The sequence below is a fragment of the Melospiza melodia genome, chromosome 2 (assembly GCF_035770615.1).
Source record: "Melospiza melodia melodia isolate bMelMel2 chromosome 2, bMelMel2.pri, whole genome shotgun sequence".
NCBI lineage: Eukaryota > Metazoa > Chordata > Aves > Passeriformes > Passerellidae > Melospiza > Melospiza melodia.
In genome coordinates, this window is record NC_086195.1 from 125,979,403 (window position 1) to 125,996,894 (window position 17,492).

The following is a 17,492-nucleotide window of genomic DNA, read 5'->3' on the forward strand; positions in this document are numbered from 1 at the left end:
GACGGCCCCGGCCGCTCATGTGACCGCTGACGTCACGGAGGCGGGGCCCGTCACGTGACCCGGCCGGGGCTCGGCAGCGGCGGCGAGGGCGGGGAGGATCTCGCGAGGGGGAGTTCTCGCGAGAGCGGGGCCGTGTGCGGGGGCCGGCGGTGCCGCTGGGCTCCGGGCTGCTCCAGGGTGGGCTTGTGACGCTGCAGCTAAAGGCAGTCTGAGGTGAGTACAGTCCTCTCACACAGGATTAATTCAGTCCCAGCTGTGTAAAAGCATTGGAAGGTTATGGTCTGTTGTCGCCGAAGTGTTCTATCTCTGTATACCCAGATACACATATGAGTCACATGTGTTCCAAGGCAAAACAGGGACTGCTAATGACGTGTTGTTGCATGGGTAAAAATTGCAATTTCACATAGCTTCAGATGTCTGATGATTGTTAAGGAATCCTTTTGTTTGTTTTTTTTTTTTTGAGAAAACCAGAAAAGGTGAAGTTAGCTTGTAAACATTCTCAGACGGAATGGAGATGGACAGCCCAGGTCACTTGATCACTTTGTAATCCAATGCTCTCTTTTATCCACACCAGGGGGATGCTTACTTCACCTGAAACCCCAGAAGCTGTATCTCGCTCGTGCAATCCTGTTTGTAGTCCGACTGGAATGTGTGCCTCTGCTTTCTCCCAGTGCCTGCTGTAGAGTCCCTCTCCTCACTGCAGGCTGCTCCAGATTCATCTCTGAGGCAGAATGGTTCCTGCTCCCAAGCTGCCTTCGTCCCTTTTTACATTGAACCCATCTGAAATGCAATTTAGGTAGTCCCAGCTGCTAAAGTCAAGTTCAGCTGCTGTGAACTTGACCTTTCCTTGCTGTTTGTCTCAGTTCACTCACAGTTCCTGTTTCCCCAAAACATCCTGGACAAGTTTAGTTGCTCCTTAACAATGGCATGGGGATCTGCCTTTCATTTTCAACGCTATTGCTATAAACACGTATTTCTTTTTTAATGCTGCATTTTTACCTGTGCACTTTTAGACACAGTAAGGCATTATTTTTGTTTGCTTGTTTTTCCCTGCAGCACTTCTGGCAATCTTGATTCTTTCCATGCATTGCCAAAAGCAGAAGTTAGTTTGAAAAGGACATAATGAGCAGCTCTGGTCAAGTGTTTCAAGAATGGTCAAGAATGGCTCATCTGCACAGGGGTTGAGGGTAATGGAGGTGGGACATGGGTTGTTCTCATTTTGGATCACTGTTTTTGGAACCTGCCCTGGGAGTGGAGGAAGGCCTGCAGAACACAAAGACAAATGGGGAGAGAGGCCCAATGTCAGGTTTAAACTTGGTGTGCAGTATTCTGCCTCCCTGCTGGAAAATCAGTAGGCATCTATGAAGGGAAAAACTACAGATGTTTGGATTGTTCACAAAAAAAAAAAAAAAAAAGAGTTGCATAAAGCAACAATACTGTGGTAAAATTTGGTAAATAAGGAACATAAGGTTATCAGCAGAGAACGATGTTGACCTTCCATGATGTGGATCATTAGCTCACTGGGCCACTGTTAATGTATCAATTTCCACCTCCCTGCAGTACAAGTACTCCCAGGGTGTTTGTCAGACAAATGCATCAAGCCTTGCACAACCGTGCTGGCCATCAGCCTCAGTGCTTGGTAACTTGTTGGCTGACATCAATCAAACATGAGAGCAGGGTAAGACATAAACAAAGTCAAAGCTTCTGTAAAAGCTGCTATATACACAGCCTGGAGGTCCAGATTTGTGCTGTCACTGAGGCAAAGGAAACATAGTCCATACCCAGGCACTGTACATTTCATCTGACAGAGCTGCTGGCCATGCAGCATGCTCACAGGCCCAGACAGGAACCATGATGCACTCCCTGGCCTTTCTTAAGAGCTGTGGATGCAGATTGGGCTGCTCGTGGGAAGCAGCCAGGAGAGTTAGGAGCCATACTACAGTAAAAACTGTCCTGTGAAGCCAAGGCAGAGTACAAACAAAGGAGACAGAGTACAGGCTGGGAGATTTTACAAGGATAGAATTTCCATGAAACGTGACTCTGTTTTCCCATAGCCTTTTGCTGAGTATTACCTGACTTCACACAGTTACCTACTTTCAGAAGAGACTTGCTAGGAATGGCTGACCAAGTTCATGGTACAGAGTCCACTCTCCTGAACATACCTGCCAAAGATAATAAACCTACAAACAGAATGGAACCATTTAGGTTGGAAAAGACCTCAAACATCACTGGCAACAAGTTCAACTGTGAGTTCAACTGGCAACACAGCACTGCCTAGCCTACCACTAAACTATGTCCCTAAGCACCACATCTAGAGGCCTTTTAAAAACCTGCAGGGATAGTGGCTTCATCACTTCCCTGGACAGCCTGATCCAGTGATTGACAACCCTTTCAGTAAAGAAAGTTTTCCTAATATCCAGTCTAAACCTCCCCTGGCACAGCTTGAGGTCTTTCCCGGTCATCCTGTCACTTGTTACCTGGGAAAATAGAGCAATGCCCCCACCTGGCTACAGCCTCCTTCCAGGCAGTTGGAGAGAGCAATAAGGCTCCTTGTCTGGAGCCTTCTTTTTTCCAGCCTTAACTCCAGCTCTCTGAGCTGCTCCTCCCTCATAGGAGTTGTGTTCCAGACCCTTCCCCAGCTCTGTTGCCCTTCTCTGGACACTCTCCAGCCCCTCAGTGTCTTTCCTGCAGTGGGGGCCCAGAACTGAGCACAGGATTTGAGGTGTGGCCTCACCAGTGCTGAGTACAGAGGGACAATCCCTGCCCTGCTCCTGCTGCCACACCATTGCTGATCCAGGCCAGGATGCCATTGGCCTTCTTGGGCACCTGGGCACTGCTGGCTCATGTTCAGCTGCTGTCACCAGCACCCCAGGTCCTTTTCCACTGGGCAGCTTCCCAGGCACTCTGCCCCAGCCTGGAGCAGTGCAGAGGTAGATCTGCATAACCAATTGAGACATTGCAGTTACCTGAAAGGTGTGTAACTTTTTTTTCAAAGATGTATGGCACAAAGAAAGGATGAAAAAAGCTGCAGCAGATCAAGAGTTAAATGCTAAACCCAGGTTCAGCTAAAGGAATCCAGGGAAAGCTAAAATACAGAACTAAGGAAAAAAGACCCAAGGAGAGGGCAGAAAGGAGGCTGTTGGCTGGAGAGCTGGAACTGCCAGGCTTGGGAAGCACCTGTAAGTCAGCGCCCAGCCTACATTCTTACAATCACTTTCCCTCAGGAAATGCTGGGCCAGATAACAGCATGTCACATTTAGGAAAATTGCTTTTTAAATGGATATGTTTGGGTAAGTTAGAGCCCCCAGCTGTATCCAGGCTCCTGCTGTTATTTTTGTGATTCCATAGAAGCTGCTCTACAATTTGTTCTAAGGACACTGAATTGCCAAGATCCACATTTCCCTGACATACCTGAACATTGATGCTCTATAGAGGACATCTGTTACTTTGCTGCTGCTCAACATCTTCAACACTGGGTGATCTTCCAGGAAGAAATGTTTAGCAACCTCTGCCCTGTGGGTACAGGTACACTCAGGCAATGTGACCCCAAAGAACCAGCTGATTCAGGCAGTCAGACTGCTCAGCCAAATTCCATCACCAGCTACTGAAAAGCAATCAAATGCAGCTCTTCCACTATGGAGAAGTGATTTCCATGCTGACTAATAAAATAACTCCTTACCTGTTTGGTTTAGCACATAAAATGTCTCAGTAAGAAAAATTTGAGGAAATCAAATTAAAAATGAGGACCTGAGAAAGAGAGTCACAATTACCTGGCCTGTCAATCTCTCCCAAAGCTTTTGAACCTCTGAAGCCACTTGCAGACCAGTCTGGATAAGTTTTCAGGGATCATGACATTCTCTGTAGGTTCAGGGGTAAGGGGATGGGTAGAGAACCAAGGAGAACCCCTCTGAGTACTGCTGCTTGAGGCTATTTGCAGGGGATGATGCAGCTGGGTACCAAGGGCATACAGCACAGAAAGACAGGCTTCATAATTTCCACTGCTGTGGAACAATTCATTTTTAATTGCTAGACCAGAATAAAGTGGCCAAAGAGCCCTTAGTCTGTGGCAATTAAGAAAAAACTGCGTATCTCAGCACTTTTAATTAACATTGCTTCTTGAGGCAGAACCATTTCAGTCATCTTCAGGATAACAGCACTGCTTTAAGCTATTGTTTAAAACTACTGAACCAGAACACTGGGGTTCAGAAGGGGCAGGCAGGACATTCTCACTGCTTCCTAACAGTTCCTGCACACTACTGCCAGCTTTCAGTGCAGCCAAAGCCTCTCTGGCCATTACCTTTCTGTGAGGCACATATTCCTTTTTGGTTTAGAAGTCTGGTAAGATGGATCTGACTGGTTTCCAAATACATAAAAAGTGAACTACATAGTGAATGGTAGAACACTAAAAAAACCAACCTCAAAAATAAACTGAAGTGCCACATCCTCACAAAGGCTAAGAAATTAATACTTAATATGCATCAAAGATTTTATTTGCATTAACTGAAGATTCAAATATTAAAATAAGTCTACATTAAATTATAATATTAAATATGCTTTAAATATGATAAGCTAAACGTGTTTAGTTTCCAAACACAAAGGGAACAAAAATAATTCAGAATGCAATACAATTAATAACACCAGAGGACAGAATAAGGACTTTTAATATGTAGTTCCACAAGTTGTCACCTCATAGCACTGTTTACTTTAAGAAATGGCCTTTTAATTGATGCACAAACCCCACGTTACATAAACTTAGTAAGGTATCTCTCAAGAAAATATTGCTCAGGTAAATTCTCCTTTCTGTAGTGATCAAAACTCCTTTGGTAGCTCTTTTTCAGAATGAAACATACCAGTAGACAAATAAGAAAAACAAAGAGTCTTGCAAGTATTACCAGAAAAGGTGTCTTCCTTATGGTTACAGTTATCTAATAGATCTACAGTGTCTTTCACTCTTTAATTCAAATCAACTTACATATGTACAATATGTAACAAAGTACTCACAAAGTCCTCAGTCTTTCAAGACAAAAAGCTATGCTTTCCCAATATTGAGACCATAAAAGTATTTTTTTAAAAAAAGGTTTTGTTTTCTTAAAGTGGAGCACGCTGTACAGTAGGTTCCCTGGATGTTATTTTCAAGGCAGAACTAAATGTTACAGCAATTACAGTGAAATACACCTGCTGCCCTAAAATGAGGTAGGGCCTCCTTGACTCAGATCTATCTTTGCCACCCAAGCCAGCAGAAGTAGTAATAATAGAACAATCCATATTTTAGCTAAAGAATCCAACAGCTCAGTACACACACGAACGCAGCTGTCCTCTTGGCACTTCAAGAATCTCACTTCAAAACCTGATTTATCCAAACCAGACTGAAGTTTGAAATAACTTGGAAGAAAATTACCTGAACACAAGTTTAAGGGTTTTCATGGTGCAAAACTTCAGTGTATTTCAACAACACTGCTTGTACATACACGTTCATCAATGAAGGGTTTTTAAAAAGTTACCCAAGTTGTAACTGTAGCTAAAGAATGCAGCATTTAGGGACTTTGTGGATGCAGTTAGGAACACCTAAATGAAGAAACCAGACTTGCATGACAGAAATATTTCTCACACAAGTGCTTTTACCTTTCTATCCAACTTCAGTGACATTGTAAAAGAAAACTGTAAAACTAAATTTTGAAGAACCCAAAAGAACAAAAGATTAACTGAAGGGAAAAAAAAAGCCAGGGCATTTAAAATTAGTAAGAACTCTTGACAAAGGTGATCAATTAATGTCATTTTGCTTCTTTTCCACAGCAGTGCATGCAGCTGCTTGAATAATGTACATCAGCCTGAAATCTGCTAAAAGGAAAGTCTGGAACAGCATATGTATTTGGTGTCCTAAAGATATATGCGGATGATTTTGGTTTTTATTTTTTAAGGTTTTTAAAATTTTTTTAAATAAAACTATTTCTTCTTCTTTATGCAACATAGTGGTACTGATTGGGGTTGTCTTTGTCTCTCTCCATATAGTCTCTGTCAATGAGAGATTCAATTCTCTTTTTCAAGTCTCCAGGCTACAAGAAAAGATAAGATTAGTATAACAGTTAGTAATACAAAGGCAAACATATTAAAAAAATACTGCTAAAAGCTGCATAAGAAATGCATCATAGTATGTAATTGATGTAGTATGATACTCTGACTTATTTCTGTTTACACAATACCTTCCTCTTTGGGTTTAATTCTATGATATTTCACATTTCTTGCTCTTACAGACAAGCTAAATAGAAACACATATTACATATATTTAGATAAATCTAGGATGGTTTGACAAACAAAAACATGAGTTACCTTTACAGGAAATTTCAGTTGATTATACAATTCAGAAACAAGAAGATTATGACCAAGAGTCTTCCTCATCTTCATTATTCGTACAATAGCAGCATCAATCTGATATTGCCTGTCCTGAAATACTCTTTCAGTTGTGCTGACCTGTTCCTCAACCTAAAGAACAACACAACATCACAAATCATATCACCCTCTGTTGCTACTTTTATTCTATCTCTATAGTTAACCTACACAATAAAATTAAGCTCATGCATTCTTATTTATCTTTGAGACAGATGCATGCATTGCTGCATTCCAAGAGCTAAGTGATTTGTGAAGTGTACTGCTAAAGCAAGTACAAGAGAAAATTCAGGATAATGTAAAGGAAAAAATGTGTCTTACAGTATTTGATAAACAAAAGTAAATCTTAGAAACTCCCCTAAGATTTTTGAGAGAGCCCATAACACTTTGACAGCCCAAACACAGCAGTGTTTGGTGTCAAACTCCAGTTTGACCATCAGGGAATTTAATATGCAAAGGCAAAAAAGAAACAAGTCACTGTTAATTAGAATATGTCACCTTGTGTCAAGAATGGGAATTCAGATACAACAAAAAAAGGTTTGTTTTCACTGCAGAATCAGGGACAACCTTAACTTTTATAGACTTCTTATCTGCTAAATATAGAATGACAGGGTGACATTTGATTCATGAGTTCAGCAATACCATAGAAACTTCCTAGATGGACTGAAACATCTACAAGATCCCTTTAGTTTAATATATAGCCATTTAAATTTGCAAGCACGGGAAGCAACCCAAGTTTTCAATTTCAGTGATTTTAAAGTCTTTGTTGCCTCTCTGAGTCATCCTGACTACTCTGAAAATTAATTATAATTTGAATTTAAATATTTGTTTCTTTATATGAAAAAAATACAAGAGATTACATCTTTCCATATGGGATATGCAGATAAACAGATAACACAAACTGAATGAATGCAAAAAGTACGTACTGTTTCTTTCATTTGAATCTGGTTGATCTTTATTCTAAACAACTTATGCTTGAAATCACCATTAAAGATGAATTTATCTCCATCTTCTACATCCTTGCCCTTTGGATTTTTAATCAATACTCTTGCTTTTCCACAAGCTAAAGACTGCAAGGTTCTTCTTAATTCACTGTCCTCTGTGAAGAGTTCAAATATGGGAGAAAGCAGAACAAAACATTAACATCAGGAGTTGTATAGGATTAATCTAGAAATAAATTGAAAAGCCAGTGGTTTTATGTTAATACTTTCATCTAAGTTCCAATTAAGAAGCAGCACACAGTCTTCAAACCTGGTCTCATCTTTCACAGGTTAAATGCTGAGAGCATGCACAGGATTATATACATCAGAAAGACAGATTTATGCTCATCTCAGTGAATTTTCCTTCCAAAACAGTCTCAGAAAAGATTTCACATTAACACAAACTTAGTTTTATTGCTTTAGTTATGTGTGGTAGTAACAGGACTTTGGAAAAGAAAAAGTCAGTGTACGACAAGAAACTCAAAGTCACCTATTTCAAGATTTGATCAGTGTTTTTATCACACAGCAAAGAATATATAATCAAATAAAAACACAGAAGTCTAAATTGACAGGATGAAGTTTTGTGGGAGGGTAGAGCTGACAGCTATTATAGTCAAAATTCCCCCAAAATGGGAAAGTAGTAGACACAAGTGTGTGAGGAAAATTTTACCTAGTAATATATAAGGCTAAAAGCATTTAGACAACATAAAATGAAATCTTAAACATTCTAATTATGTTGCAAAGTCTTTTATCAAGATTTTGCATTGAAACAGCCTCTGCAGTCTCTAGAATACTTTAGTCACAGTATAAAATTATCACTGAATGTGCTGGATCTCCTGAAAGGTTTTGCAATCTAGTGCTGAGGTACAGCTGAGTAAAAGATTAACACTATTGCTATTTTTAAAATACTTGAGCTTTTACACAGAGCAACCTTTTCCTTCTTTTAAACTTCCAACTGTTCTGTGATTTCTTAAAAAAAAAAACCCTTTACACAACGTGGGCTAAACTGGCATTATGACATTTGAGACATTTTGTGTGTTTCAGTCTCAGTAAATGCAGATTGCTGAGCTGTGTTTTTGCCTGAACACAAGGCTGCTGTTAAAACACTCTGGAGCTTTGCAAGTGAAGTCACAGGTTACAGGATGCCAAAGGGAAGGAATTTACAATTACCTATCAATCCCTGAAGTAGAAGTAAAAACTACAGCTCCTAGAGGCTCCCTTGACAGGCAAGTAAAAACACGGAATATATTTGAATAACACATCTTGAAGAAGCAGAATCAGAGAGAAGGTGACCATTCTTCCTTTGAGTAACAGTTTATGCATTTTCTCACTGTCTAATGCACCAGGGACAATCTCATTAAAGAGGCTGATGAAGATTTATTGTAACAGTGATTGGAAAACACAGGTTCCAACCATGGCCAGTTAATCCCTACAGGAACAATGGAGAGGGACTTGTAAATTACAAGACCATGTAGTGACATGACAAGGGGGGAACAGCTTCAAACTGAAACAATAGATTAGGTATTGGAAAGAAATTCTTTATTGTCAGAGTGGCAAGACACTAGAACAGGTTGTCCAGAGAAATTCTGGATGCTCCTTCCCTGGAAGTGTTCAAGACTAGGCTGGATGGAGCTCTGAGTAACCTGGCTTAATGGAAAGCGTCCCTGCCCAGGGCAGGGGGCTGGAACTAGATTATCTTTAAGATTCCTTCCAATCCCAGCCATTCTGTGATTCTGTACTATTCATCCTGGCTTCACAGGAACCCCATGGACCATGAGCTGTCCTCACCACCTAAATTTCTATACTACTTCTCTAAAGGGGAGAGAAATACAGACATGGAGCTCAGTGCAATGATATAGAGGTAGCTCTTAACTATCAATTCCATCTACCTGCCTTAAAAACAGTCTATTGAATTCCTTATTTTGTGCTATAATGGAATTTCCATGCAGTAGATTTTATCTGTTGCTGCCAGGCAGCCAGAATACCAGCTCCAAGGGACAGCAACCCAAGATGAGAAAGCAGGACCTGGATCAGGCTTGCATGAACCAGTGTTTGTTCTGTAAACATGGTACTCCAACCTACTGAGCCTCTCCAGACTATCCTGATGATTATCATCACTGGCATGGATTTTCTTCAGCTCCCTTACTGTTAAGGGAAAGGATGACTAAGTGACTTGAAGCACTGATACTGAGACAATGGAGCACCCAGGCTGTACTTCCTTCTGCAATGCATCATTCTGAACCAAAAGGATTCTTGGTATCCCCATTTTACAGTCTTTCAGTAAATATATTGCAATATTTTAGTACTTTTAAGGGCTCAAATACTCTTTTAGGTACTGCTGTATTAGGTTGATCTTAAGTTTCAACATGTGAAGGACTACAGGGTATAAGTTGCTGATTGATGCAAAACTTGCAGAGAGTAATGATGACCATGTTTTGGCTGGAACTATTTCAAGAGAGTGTAAGAATTCAGGGAAAAAAGCAGGGAAAAAAGCCCACCCAGGAACATAAAAACACAAGACAGATCCTGCAGATGGTTAAAGACAAAACTGTACTCTTCCTCAGCTTTCTTTGTCCTCCAGGTTCAAATGCAGAGGCAGAGAGCTACAAAGTACACACCAGCACACAGTGCTGCTCTGAACACATCAGACCTGCTGTGAAGGGGAACCCCAGTGACAGGAATGGGCAACAAGCAGGTGAGCTCTCAGAACAGTTCAACTGAAAATACCCTCTTAAATCACCCCCATCTGAGAGCATTCTACAATAGATCATTTTCAAAATATAGTATGTGAAACTGAACAGGAGCAAAAATGATCTGTACACACAACAGTCTTTATCACCACTTACATTTTAAGAATTGCAGTGAAACATTTTGTAAATCTAATACGTTGTTAGAAGTACCACATGCCACACAGCTCTTACTAATAATTTTGTGAAGGGTCAATTTTACACACCAAGAAAATACACTAAGAAACACCTGCAGTGTGTTCTCCTCATCTCTTCTGGTGTGTGTATGCCTTTGGCACAAAGTTTGTCCTAATGATCGTGACAAACTTCTTAATATTAGGCCTTCACGTACCAAATCATAATTGCCAATCACTTGATGAATAAATTTAAAAATAAGGAAGTGTTCTTCCTACCTACGCCAGTAGCCATTTTAATTTCTTCAAAACTGAATTCATCTCCTTCATTAAACATAAGCAATACTAATGTCTGAAAGAGCGATACTTGAAACTCCTTCTTGCCCTAAAAGAGAAACAACACATAATAGCAATATTCAGAGAGAATCTTCTATTGTATCCCCTACAACTGACAGTTACAGAAAGTATACATTAATTTTTCTATTTCTAGAAGAATGCATATGCATTTTAGAATGCCTGGCACACAGAACAATTTGCCTGAATGTAGTATTGAGGAAACAGGATATTTATAAAATCTCCTTTTTTTGCTCCCCTAACAGTGACAATACAATACACAGCAGAAGCTCATTAGAATGGCCTGGTATTTACTTCACATGATTCACTTCATTTTAATTACACTATATGACATTTTGGTGTTGCCACTATCAAGAGTGAATTTGTCTGTAATTAACTCAAGTTAACATTCACAACAAGTAGGTAGAAGAATTCAAGGGTTTTTCTGTCTTTGCTGTGGCTCAGTGAAGCTGCACTATTACAAGGCAAGAGACTGCATGAGATAAAACAAAACCACATGAACAAACTGCAGCTATTTGACAGTTAAATATTCAACAAGCATTTAAATTTTGACCACAGCCATCACATGACTGACACCCTTCAGTCTCTTTATTTGTGTCAAGCATACCAAAAGCATCACCAGGATTTCTACAATCAAAACAATCCCAAATTACAGATAAAAATTGCCGTGTTCTTTTTCTTGTTTTAATTTTTTGCTTTATTACAACTTAATTTACTGGAATGAGCAACAATTCCTATCAAATATCGTTGTCTTGTTAGCTAGGTGGTATTTCAGTTTAATTTAAAAAAGCCTACTTTCTGTACAAAATAACAGTACTGAATTGTGATTGTTCCTCCACAAAAATATTACTACCTTTATAAAAAATGCAACACACAATTAGATTCCAAATAATTGACTTAAATTTTAACCTAACAGGCAAAGCATTATGTAAGCAAACTTACTTCCTTAAATTCTGCCTTTAGGACAGCATGTCCTAAAGTGGTCTGCCACTGAAGTTTTCGACCGCTGTGTTTTCCCAGGTAAAAGGTTTTAAATACCTCTTGAAGCTTTATCATCTGTTAAGAAAAGATAAGAAACACTAGCATTATATCTTGCAGTGATACCAAATGATTTCACACATGTAATTTCTTTATTCTCTTCAACCATGTTTCATAATAGGTTCTTTTGTGGGAAAAACTTAAAACCCAAAGAGCAAAATTTTGCTCTCAAGTACACTGGTACTACTATGCATATAAGAAAGCCTCAATTCAAAAATAACTGCATTTTCCTTGGGTTTTTAATTTACTTGTTTTGAATAACAGTAAAATAAATTCCCTGTAAAGGGTTTTAAACCTCAAAAGAGATACTGGTTTTGTCCCTGACTTTGAATCTGACCTAGAAGTCATGGGACAAAAAGCATCCATCTCACACCTTTACACTGGCTAGTACCATCTGCTCCTAAGTTCTTCCTGTAGTTTGTGGATGCAATGGAACTCCAGTCCAATGCCACTCCTTTACACCCTCTTACTTCCAACTAAGTGGGTTCTACCCCTCCTTTTTCATCATGTGTTTCTCAGGTTGGACCCTTCAGATGTAGTCTGCCACAGAGGAAAAGACACCTCAGGAACAAGAGTACCAGAGCTTCCATATCTTCCAAATTGAGTGGGAACCCCATTACCACCTCTGGCCTCTGAAATGCTTTCCATACCTCTGATCAAACAAGGTATTGTAGGAAACAGGGACTCCAAATACACATTTCAACCTAAATCCCTACTGGAAGGAGCTTTGCAAGAATCTCTCAACTTGGAAACAATCATTTTTCAAGCAAATACTATTTAAATGCAGGGGATACTTTTGTATGACACATTGGAGGGAACAGATGAAGGATTTTTTAAAAAAGGAACTTGCAAAAACATAACTATTGACTAGTTCAAAGTGCTTAACCAGTGTAGTTAAAGATTGACTAAATTAAAATGAACTGACCCATTTCAAACTTTTAAGTAACTGACTGCAATGCTAAGTAAGGCAATGATATTATTATGCAGGTAAAAAAAAACCCACACTGAGTGAAATAATCATCTCAAAAGAGTGGACTTTATCCATTATGTTCTATTTTTTGCAATTCTGGAATCCTTACAATTACATAAATTACACCTTAGATATCCAGCAGAAAAACTTTAAATGAAGGGCATTAATGCACCCTGTGATAATGATTTAATTTGTTAAAGCGTATTTAGAAGAAGATTTCAAACACCAACCTCTGAATTTAAGTGGACTTCCATAGGTGTGTAAGTTGGCCAATATCCCATAGTTAATATATTTACTGTCAGGTCTATATTTCCTGGGTCACTCTGGTTCTGCATATACTAAAATAGAAGAGACAAAAATTATTCAAGTATGCTATCTGGATACTAAATTAGAAAATGTATACACTGAAGTTAGAAATTTAGGATTAGTGTAACAACTAAAAATTCTTACAGGCCACAACCTTGGTTAGACATGCTCTACCAGGATTTTGAGTAACTATCTAATGACCACTTCCCCAACTTCAAAACACAGCAAGTGGTTGGGAGTACAAAGAAAAGATCAACATGCCTTGAAACATTCTAGACCTCTGTCTATACAGGGTACTAAGGTCAAAGAAGCTTTAATCACATACAGATAAAGCCAAAGAAAAGAAACCATGGCAAGGACTGTATGATCAAAAAGATCTCCTTGGACTCCTCCATCTGTTAGACAAAACTTTTTAATGTAATTGAAGTAGAGCATCAGTCAAGCCAGACTGCAAAATCTGGGACAGAGGAGTGACTACAGTATTTTATTACAGGTGTTGTCCTGAGTCAGGTCTCTAACCCAGCATCCTGCCTTCAGTAAGGCCCCAAAACAAGTACCCAGAGAGAAATGCATCAACAGGGTGAGCATGTACAGTAATTCCTGCAAGCCTTCATCAGTCACCAACAAGCTGGAAACTCTGGGGCTGAGACAGGCACAGCTTCTGTGCACTTAGCAACCTTCAGGGAGTTTCTCTGGTGTGGGCTGTTCAAACAAATTCATCAGAGCAGCACCAGTTTACCAGAACAAAGTGACACAGACTTCCAAGGATGTCAGTTAACTAAATTACTATCTGGTATTTAGACTAATTTACTTTAAAAGGAATCAAATAAAACTGTAAAATTATTGGATACAGTAAATAAATTATGTTGTATAAACAGAAAGGCAAGTAGACACTATTACTAGGACCTGCTCAAAAGCAGTTTTGTTTAATTTTAGCTTATTCCAAGGGATAGCACCATTACATGTCTCCTCATGACTGAAAAATTTAGCATACAAAAGTCAATGTACCTGCTTAAACTGTACCATGACATCTTTTGACAGTTCCATGTCCTTGAACATGCCCTCCAGTTTGCTGGTAAAAGCAGCACCACATTCTGTCACACACAAAAAAACCCAAAGATCCCACAATTACAAAGAAGCACAGAAGTTAAGTGATAAACATTTTACCTGAGACAGCTGAGCCACATTTACCAGGTGACAGAGCACCCACAAATAGGTACCTTTTCAGGATTTTGCTCCTCTGTAGGTACATCAAATAAACCATTCTCATACCTAAGAAGTCAGCCTTATAGATGCTGCTGAGCATAATGAAAGGTCTGATATATATACACACATTTTACATCCTCCCTTAATATTTAAGAGCTGAACAGCTATTACTTAAAATTTGGCTTGTCACTTAAAAGCATGAGAAAACAGGGATTCCAAATTTGCATGCCAAAAAGTAATACAAATTTAACACATCTGAAGACACCTACCATGTTTAAGCTTTGACAACATGGACTTCTCAGCATCTACTGAAGCACTTTTTCCAACCAGCAGTCTTTTGGCTAAGTCTTTCTTATAAAATGCCTCAAACACATCTTTCCCTGTAAAGAAATTGAAAAAAAAAAAAATTTAAATAGTACATTCTATCTGCATCACTGCCCTTCAGGTTTGTGACACAAGCCTTTCTCATGAAAAGCTGATTAGCAGAATATTCATTATGTAGCACTGAAGAAAAACATGTAGACAATTTGTTCTTTTTATATTTTAATAATTTCTAACATATTTTGCAAAATGGTTACTTATTTCTTTTTATTCTGCCCCAGGAACTTGAGCTGCCCTGTATTTCCCACTGGATCAGCTACAAATCAAATGAAATTACTCTGGGGTCCAGAAGAACATTTTCCCTCCACTGGTCTGACTTATTAAGAAAAAAAAAAAAAAAGGAGGGGGGGAGGGAAAGAAAATTTAGCAGAAGTCTTCCCACATGGTTTGCCAATAGCCTTTTGAAAAGAAAGAGTCATGTAGATACCCACAAACTTCTCCCATATGACAGTGCAAGGTGTTTCCCTTTTAAGAGGAACAATTTTGCTGTAACCCAAGGCACTACTTGTGCTGCCTACAGCAGCCCCTCGCAATTCCTTGTGAACAGCTTCCAATTTGGGCATCTTATAGTAGTCTTCTTCCTTCCCCATCCTGTCCTGATGAAGTTTCATGAACCACCTGCATCAAGATATTATCAAAAAGGCCAATACCCAGAAACTACCTATTAATTATCATCTGTTCTTGAAAGAGCTCTTATGTACCAGACAGCTCAAAATAAAATCCATGCTTTTAGCTCAGTACTACAAAAACTATGATGACAAAAAGAGTTGGTGAAAATTTCAGATTAACAAAAATTATTCTCTTGGGCTGACAAGCTGCCAGTTCAACTGTTTTCATTCACCATCTCCATCTGACAAAAATGCTGCAATTATGATTCAATTATGCAAATGATACTACTTTATGACTCAACTGCTTTCTCATCATATTGTACTTGTTTGGGATTTTTATGAGGAGAGAACCCCACAGATGTCAGACAAACTAATACAGAATTAGGTAATTCTTGCTATTCCACCCCAGCCCAGGACACACATTCCACCTCCCCCAGAGCAGTGACAATGTATCTATATTGGATTAGACCACTGTTTTTTCTGATAGCCAATCTAGAAAAAAAAAATCCTAACACATTGAAGGTTTTTGCTAAGACAGGGGGGGATTTGCTAATTCATGGGGGAAATGCATTTCAAAGGCAGTGAAACTCAGCAATAACACTTTTTCCTGTCATTTTGAACCCTCTTCTGTGTTCCTTCTCAGCTATCATGAGAAAAGAGAAGTCAAGGAAAGCTGCTGAGCTTTCATTCTTTGTACCTACAACATACATAAGTGGACAGCAAAGTCTGTACTGTCATTAGAGGAGAAGTTGTGGTTACAGCCATGGTTAATTTATGTTAAAAAACTTCCAGCAACACCTCCAACTCTTAGGTCTCCACTCACAAGACTCTGAAAGGTCTGTAACTCGCCAATCTCCACAGAACTATTTGTCTTCCCCTGCATATTTATTGTGCTCCTTCAAGAGTAAGGCAACCTGAATTAAAGACAGAGTTGAGCAGAAAATCATGCTGAAAAAGATCTCCTGCACTCAGAGGAAAGCAGCCCTGCTAATAGCAAAGGGAACAGTTTTAATTGCATCAACAGTGAACTGCTATTGCTTACCATGAATGAATCTAAATATGATCATTATTTTGTCAAGGATTCTTTCCAGCTCTTCATCAGTTGCTTCTTTATTACCAGCTCTTAACTTGGAATCCACATATTTTGCTACAAATAAATGAAATTAGATAACAGCTTAAAAAATAGATCTAAAATAACCAACTTAAGCATCTCCTGCTTGAAATATTACTATATGTTAAGTACTAATATATGTTAAAACATAGGATAAGCACTACATTTTCTATTTTCCCATCCCTGTGTTCAGTGGAATGACAGAGCCCTACTGTATTACTGGAATATTACTGGAGCCCTACTATATATAATGGAAAGGTACTGCAAAAAGGAATAGTCCAAGGCAAAAAATTAACACAGTCTAATAATTAAAATTAATACATTAAAAATTCCCAGATTTTGTGTTATACAAGCACATTACTTGTTGAAAGACAATGTTTTGGAAGCGTACAATGTATATGAATGTATTTTATGAGAAACAGAAACAAACAACATAAAGAGGACTATATTTTTATACATCTTTACCATGTCCCTCATGCTCCTTGGTAGGAGCACATTAAAATTTTAACAGAAGCAATGCTTTCCAGTTAGTAGTTTCAGAATGCCAGAAATAAGGTTAAGCCTTGAATTTAGCTAAGTATTTATTAAGCCATGTTAGTATCCTTATACAACCTTCTGTGTAAGAAGAAAACCTTTGTGGGAGCTGGGACACCATGATCCACAAATGACAACAGCCCATATAATGGCTTTAACCAGTATCACTGTGTTGTGCAATCTATCCTACATAAAGCTGATTTTAGAACGAAGACAGCAAAATCAGCCAAATAAAGGCAAAACAAAGTACAGAGGAAAAACAAACAACCAAGGAGCAGGATCCTCTCCTGGTGTAAAATGCCACAGCTCCAGTTTTTCAGCAGGCAAGACTGTCAGGATAGCTTTTGCCCAATCAGGGATAAGCTAAAAAATATTTTTAAAGTATTTGTTATTATCTTTCCCCTTAATAAGCACAAGTTCTCCTGTCAAGGCAGTGAGGTTTTTTTCCCCTCTATTAAAACTCCTTGTATCTGAAGGCTTTAAAATTGTTAACCAAACTTCAGACTTCAAGGCAGATGGATGGGCTGCACTTACTCCTTTCTGAGATATCCAGAGCACCCACAGAACTCCTCCACTACCACAGTTAAAGCCAGTTGCCCTTTACTTGCCACAGCTGCTCTCCCCTGGGCAGTTCCTCCCGTGGCAGCCCCGTGCTGCAGCGAGCAGTTGTTAGCACCAGGCCCTGTGCAAGCAGCAGTGCAGGGACAGGAGGTGACACAAGGTGCAGCAGCCCCTGGCAGCACACCCAGGCTCTCAGGGC

The 17,492-nt window shown here is 39.2% G+C and overlaps 1 protein-coding gene and 2 long non-coding RNA genes across 4 annotated transcripts in view; 2 read left to right on the forward strand and 1 right to left on the reverse strand.

The window, feature by feature from the left end:
- The first annotated feature begins 115 nt into the window (after window positions 1–115).
- LOC134414808 (uncharacterized) lies at window positions 116–5,969 on the forward strand. The gene is made up of 3 exons (XR_010026847.1): window positions 116–213; window positions 575–796; window positions 5,794–5,969. It is a non-coding gene; the product is annotated as an uncharacterized LOC134414808 (long non-coding RNA).
- Window positions 4,644–17,492, reverse strand: part of CUL4A (cullin 4A) — a 34,272-nt gene continuing 21,423 nt past the window's right edge. For both annotated transcript variants that reach the window (XM_063149916.1, XM_063149917.1), the window contains 9 exons: window positions 16,130–16,234; window positions 14,368–14,478; window positions 13,901–13,986; window positions 12,817–12,924; window positions 11,521–11,634; window positions 10,504–10,609; window positions 7,311–7,483; window positions 6,328–6,480; window positions 4,644–6,053 (listed from right to left, as the gene is read on the reverse strand). In XM_063149916.1, coding sequence (XP_063005986.1) covers window positions 5,958–6,053; window positions 6,328–6,480; window positions 7,311–7,483; window positions 10,504–10,609; window positions 11,521–11,634; window positions 12,817–12,924; window positions 13,901–13,986; window positions 14,368–14,478; window positions 16,130–16,234 — 1,052 coding nt within the window. In that variant the 3' untranslated portion in view covers window positions 4,644–5,957. The remainder of the gene's footprint in view (window positions 6,054–6,327; window positions 6,481–7,310; window positions 7,484–10,503; window positions 10,610–11,520; window positions 11,635–12,816; window positions 12,925–13,900; window positions 13,987–14,367; window positions 14,479–16,129; window positions 16,235–17,492) is intronic.
- On the forward strand, window positions 9,597–16,132 carry LOC134414809 (uncharacterized). The gene is made up of 4 exons (XR_010026848.1): window positions 9,597–10,059; window positions 12,136–12,281; window positions 14,701–14,789; window positions 15,731–16,132. It is a non-coding gene; the product is annotated as an uncharacterized LOC134414809 (long non-coding RNA).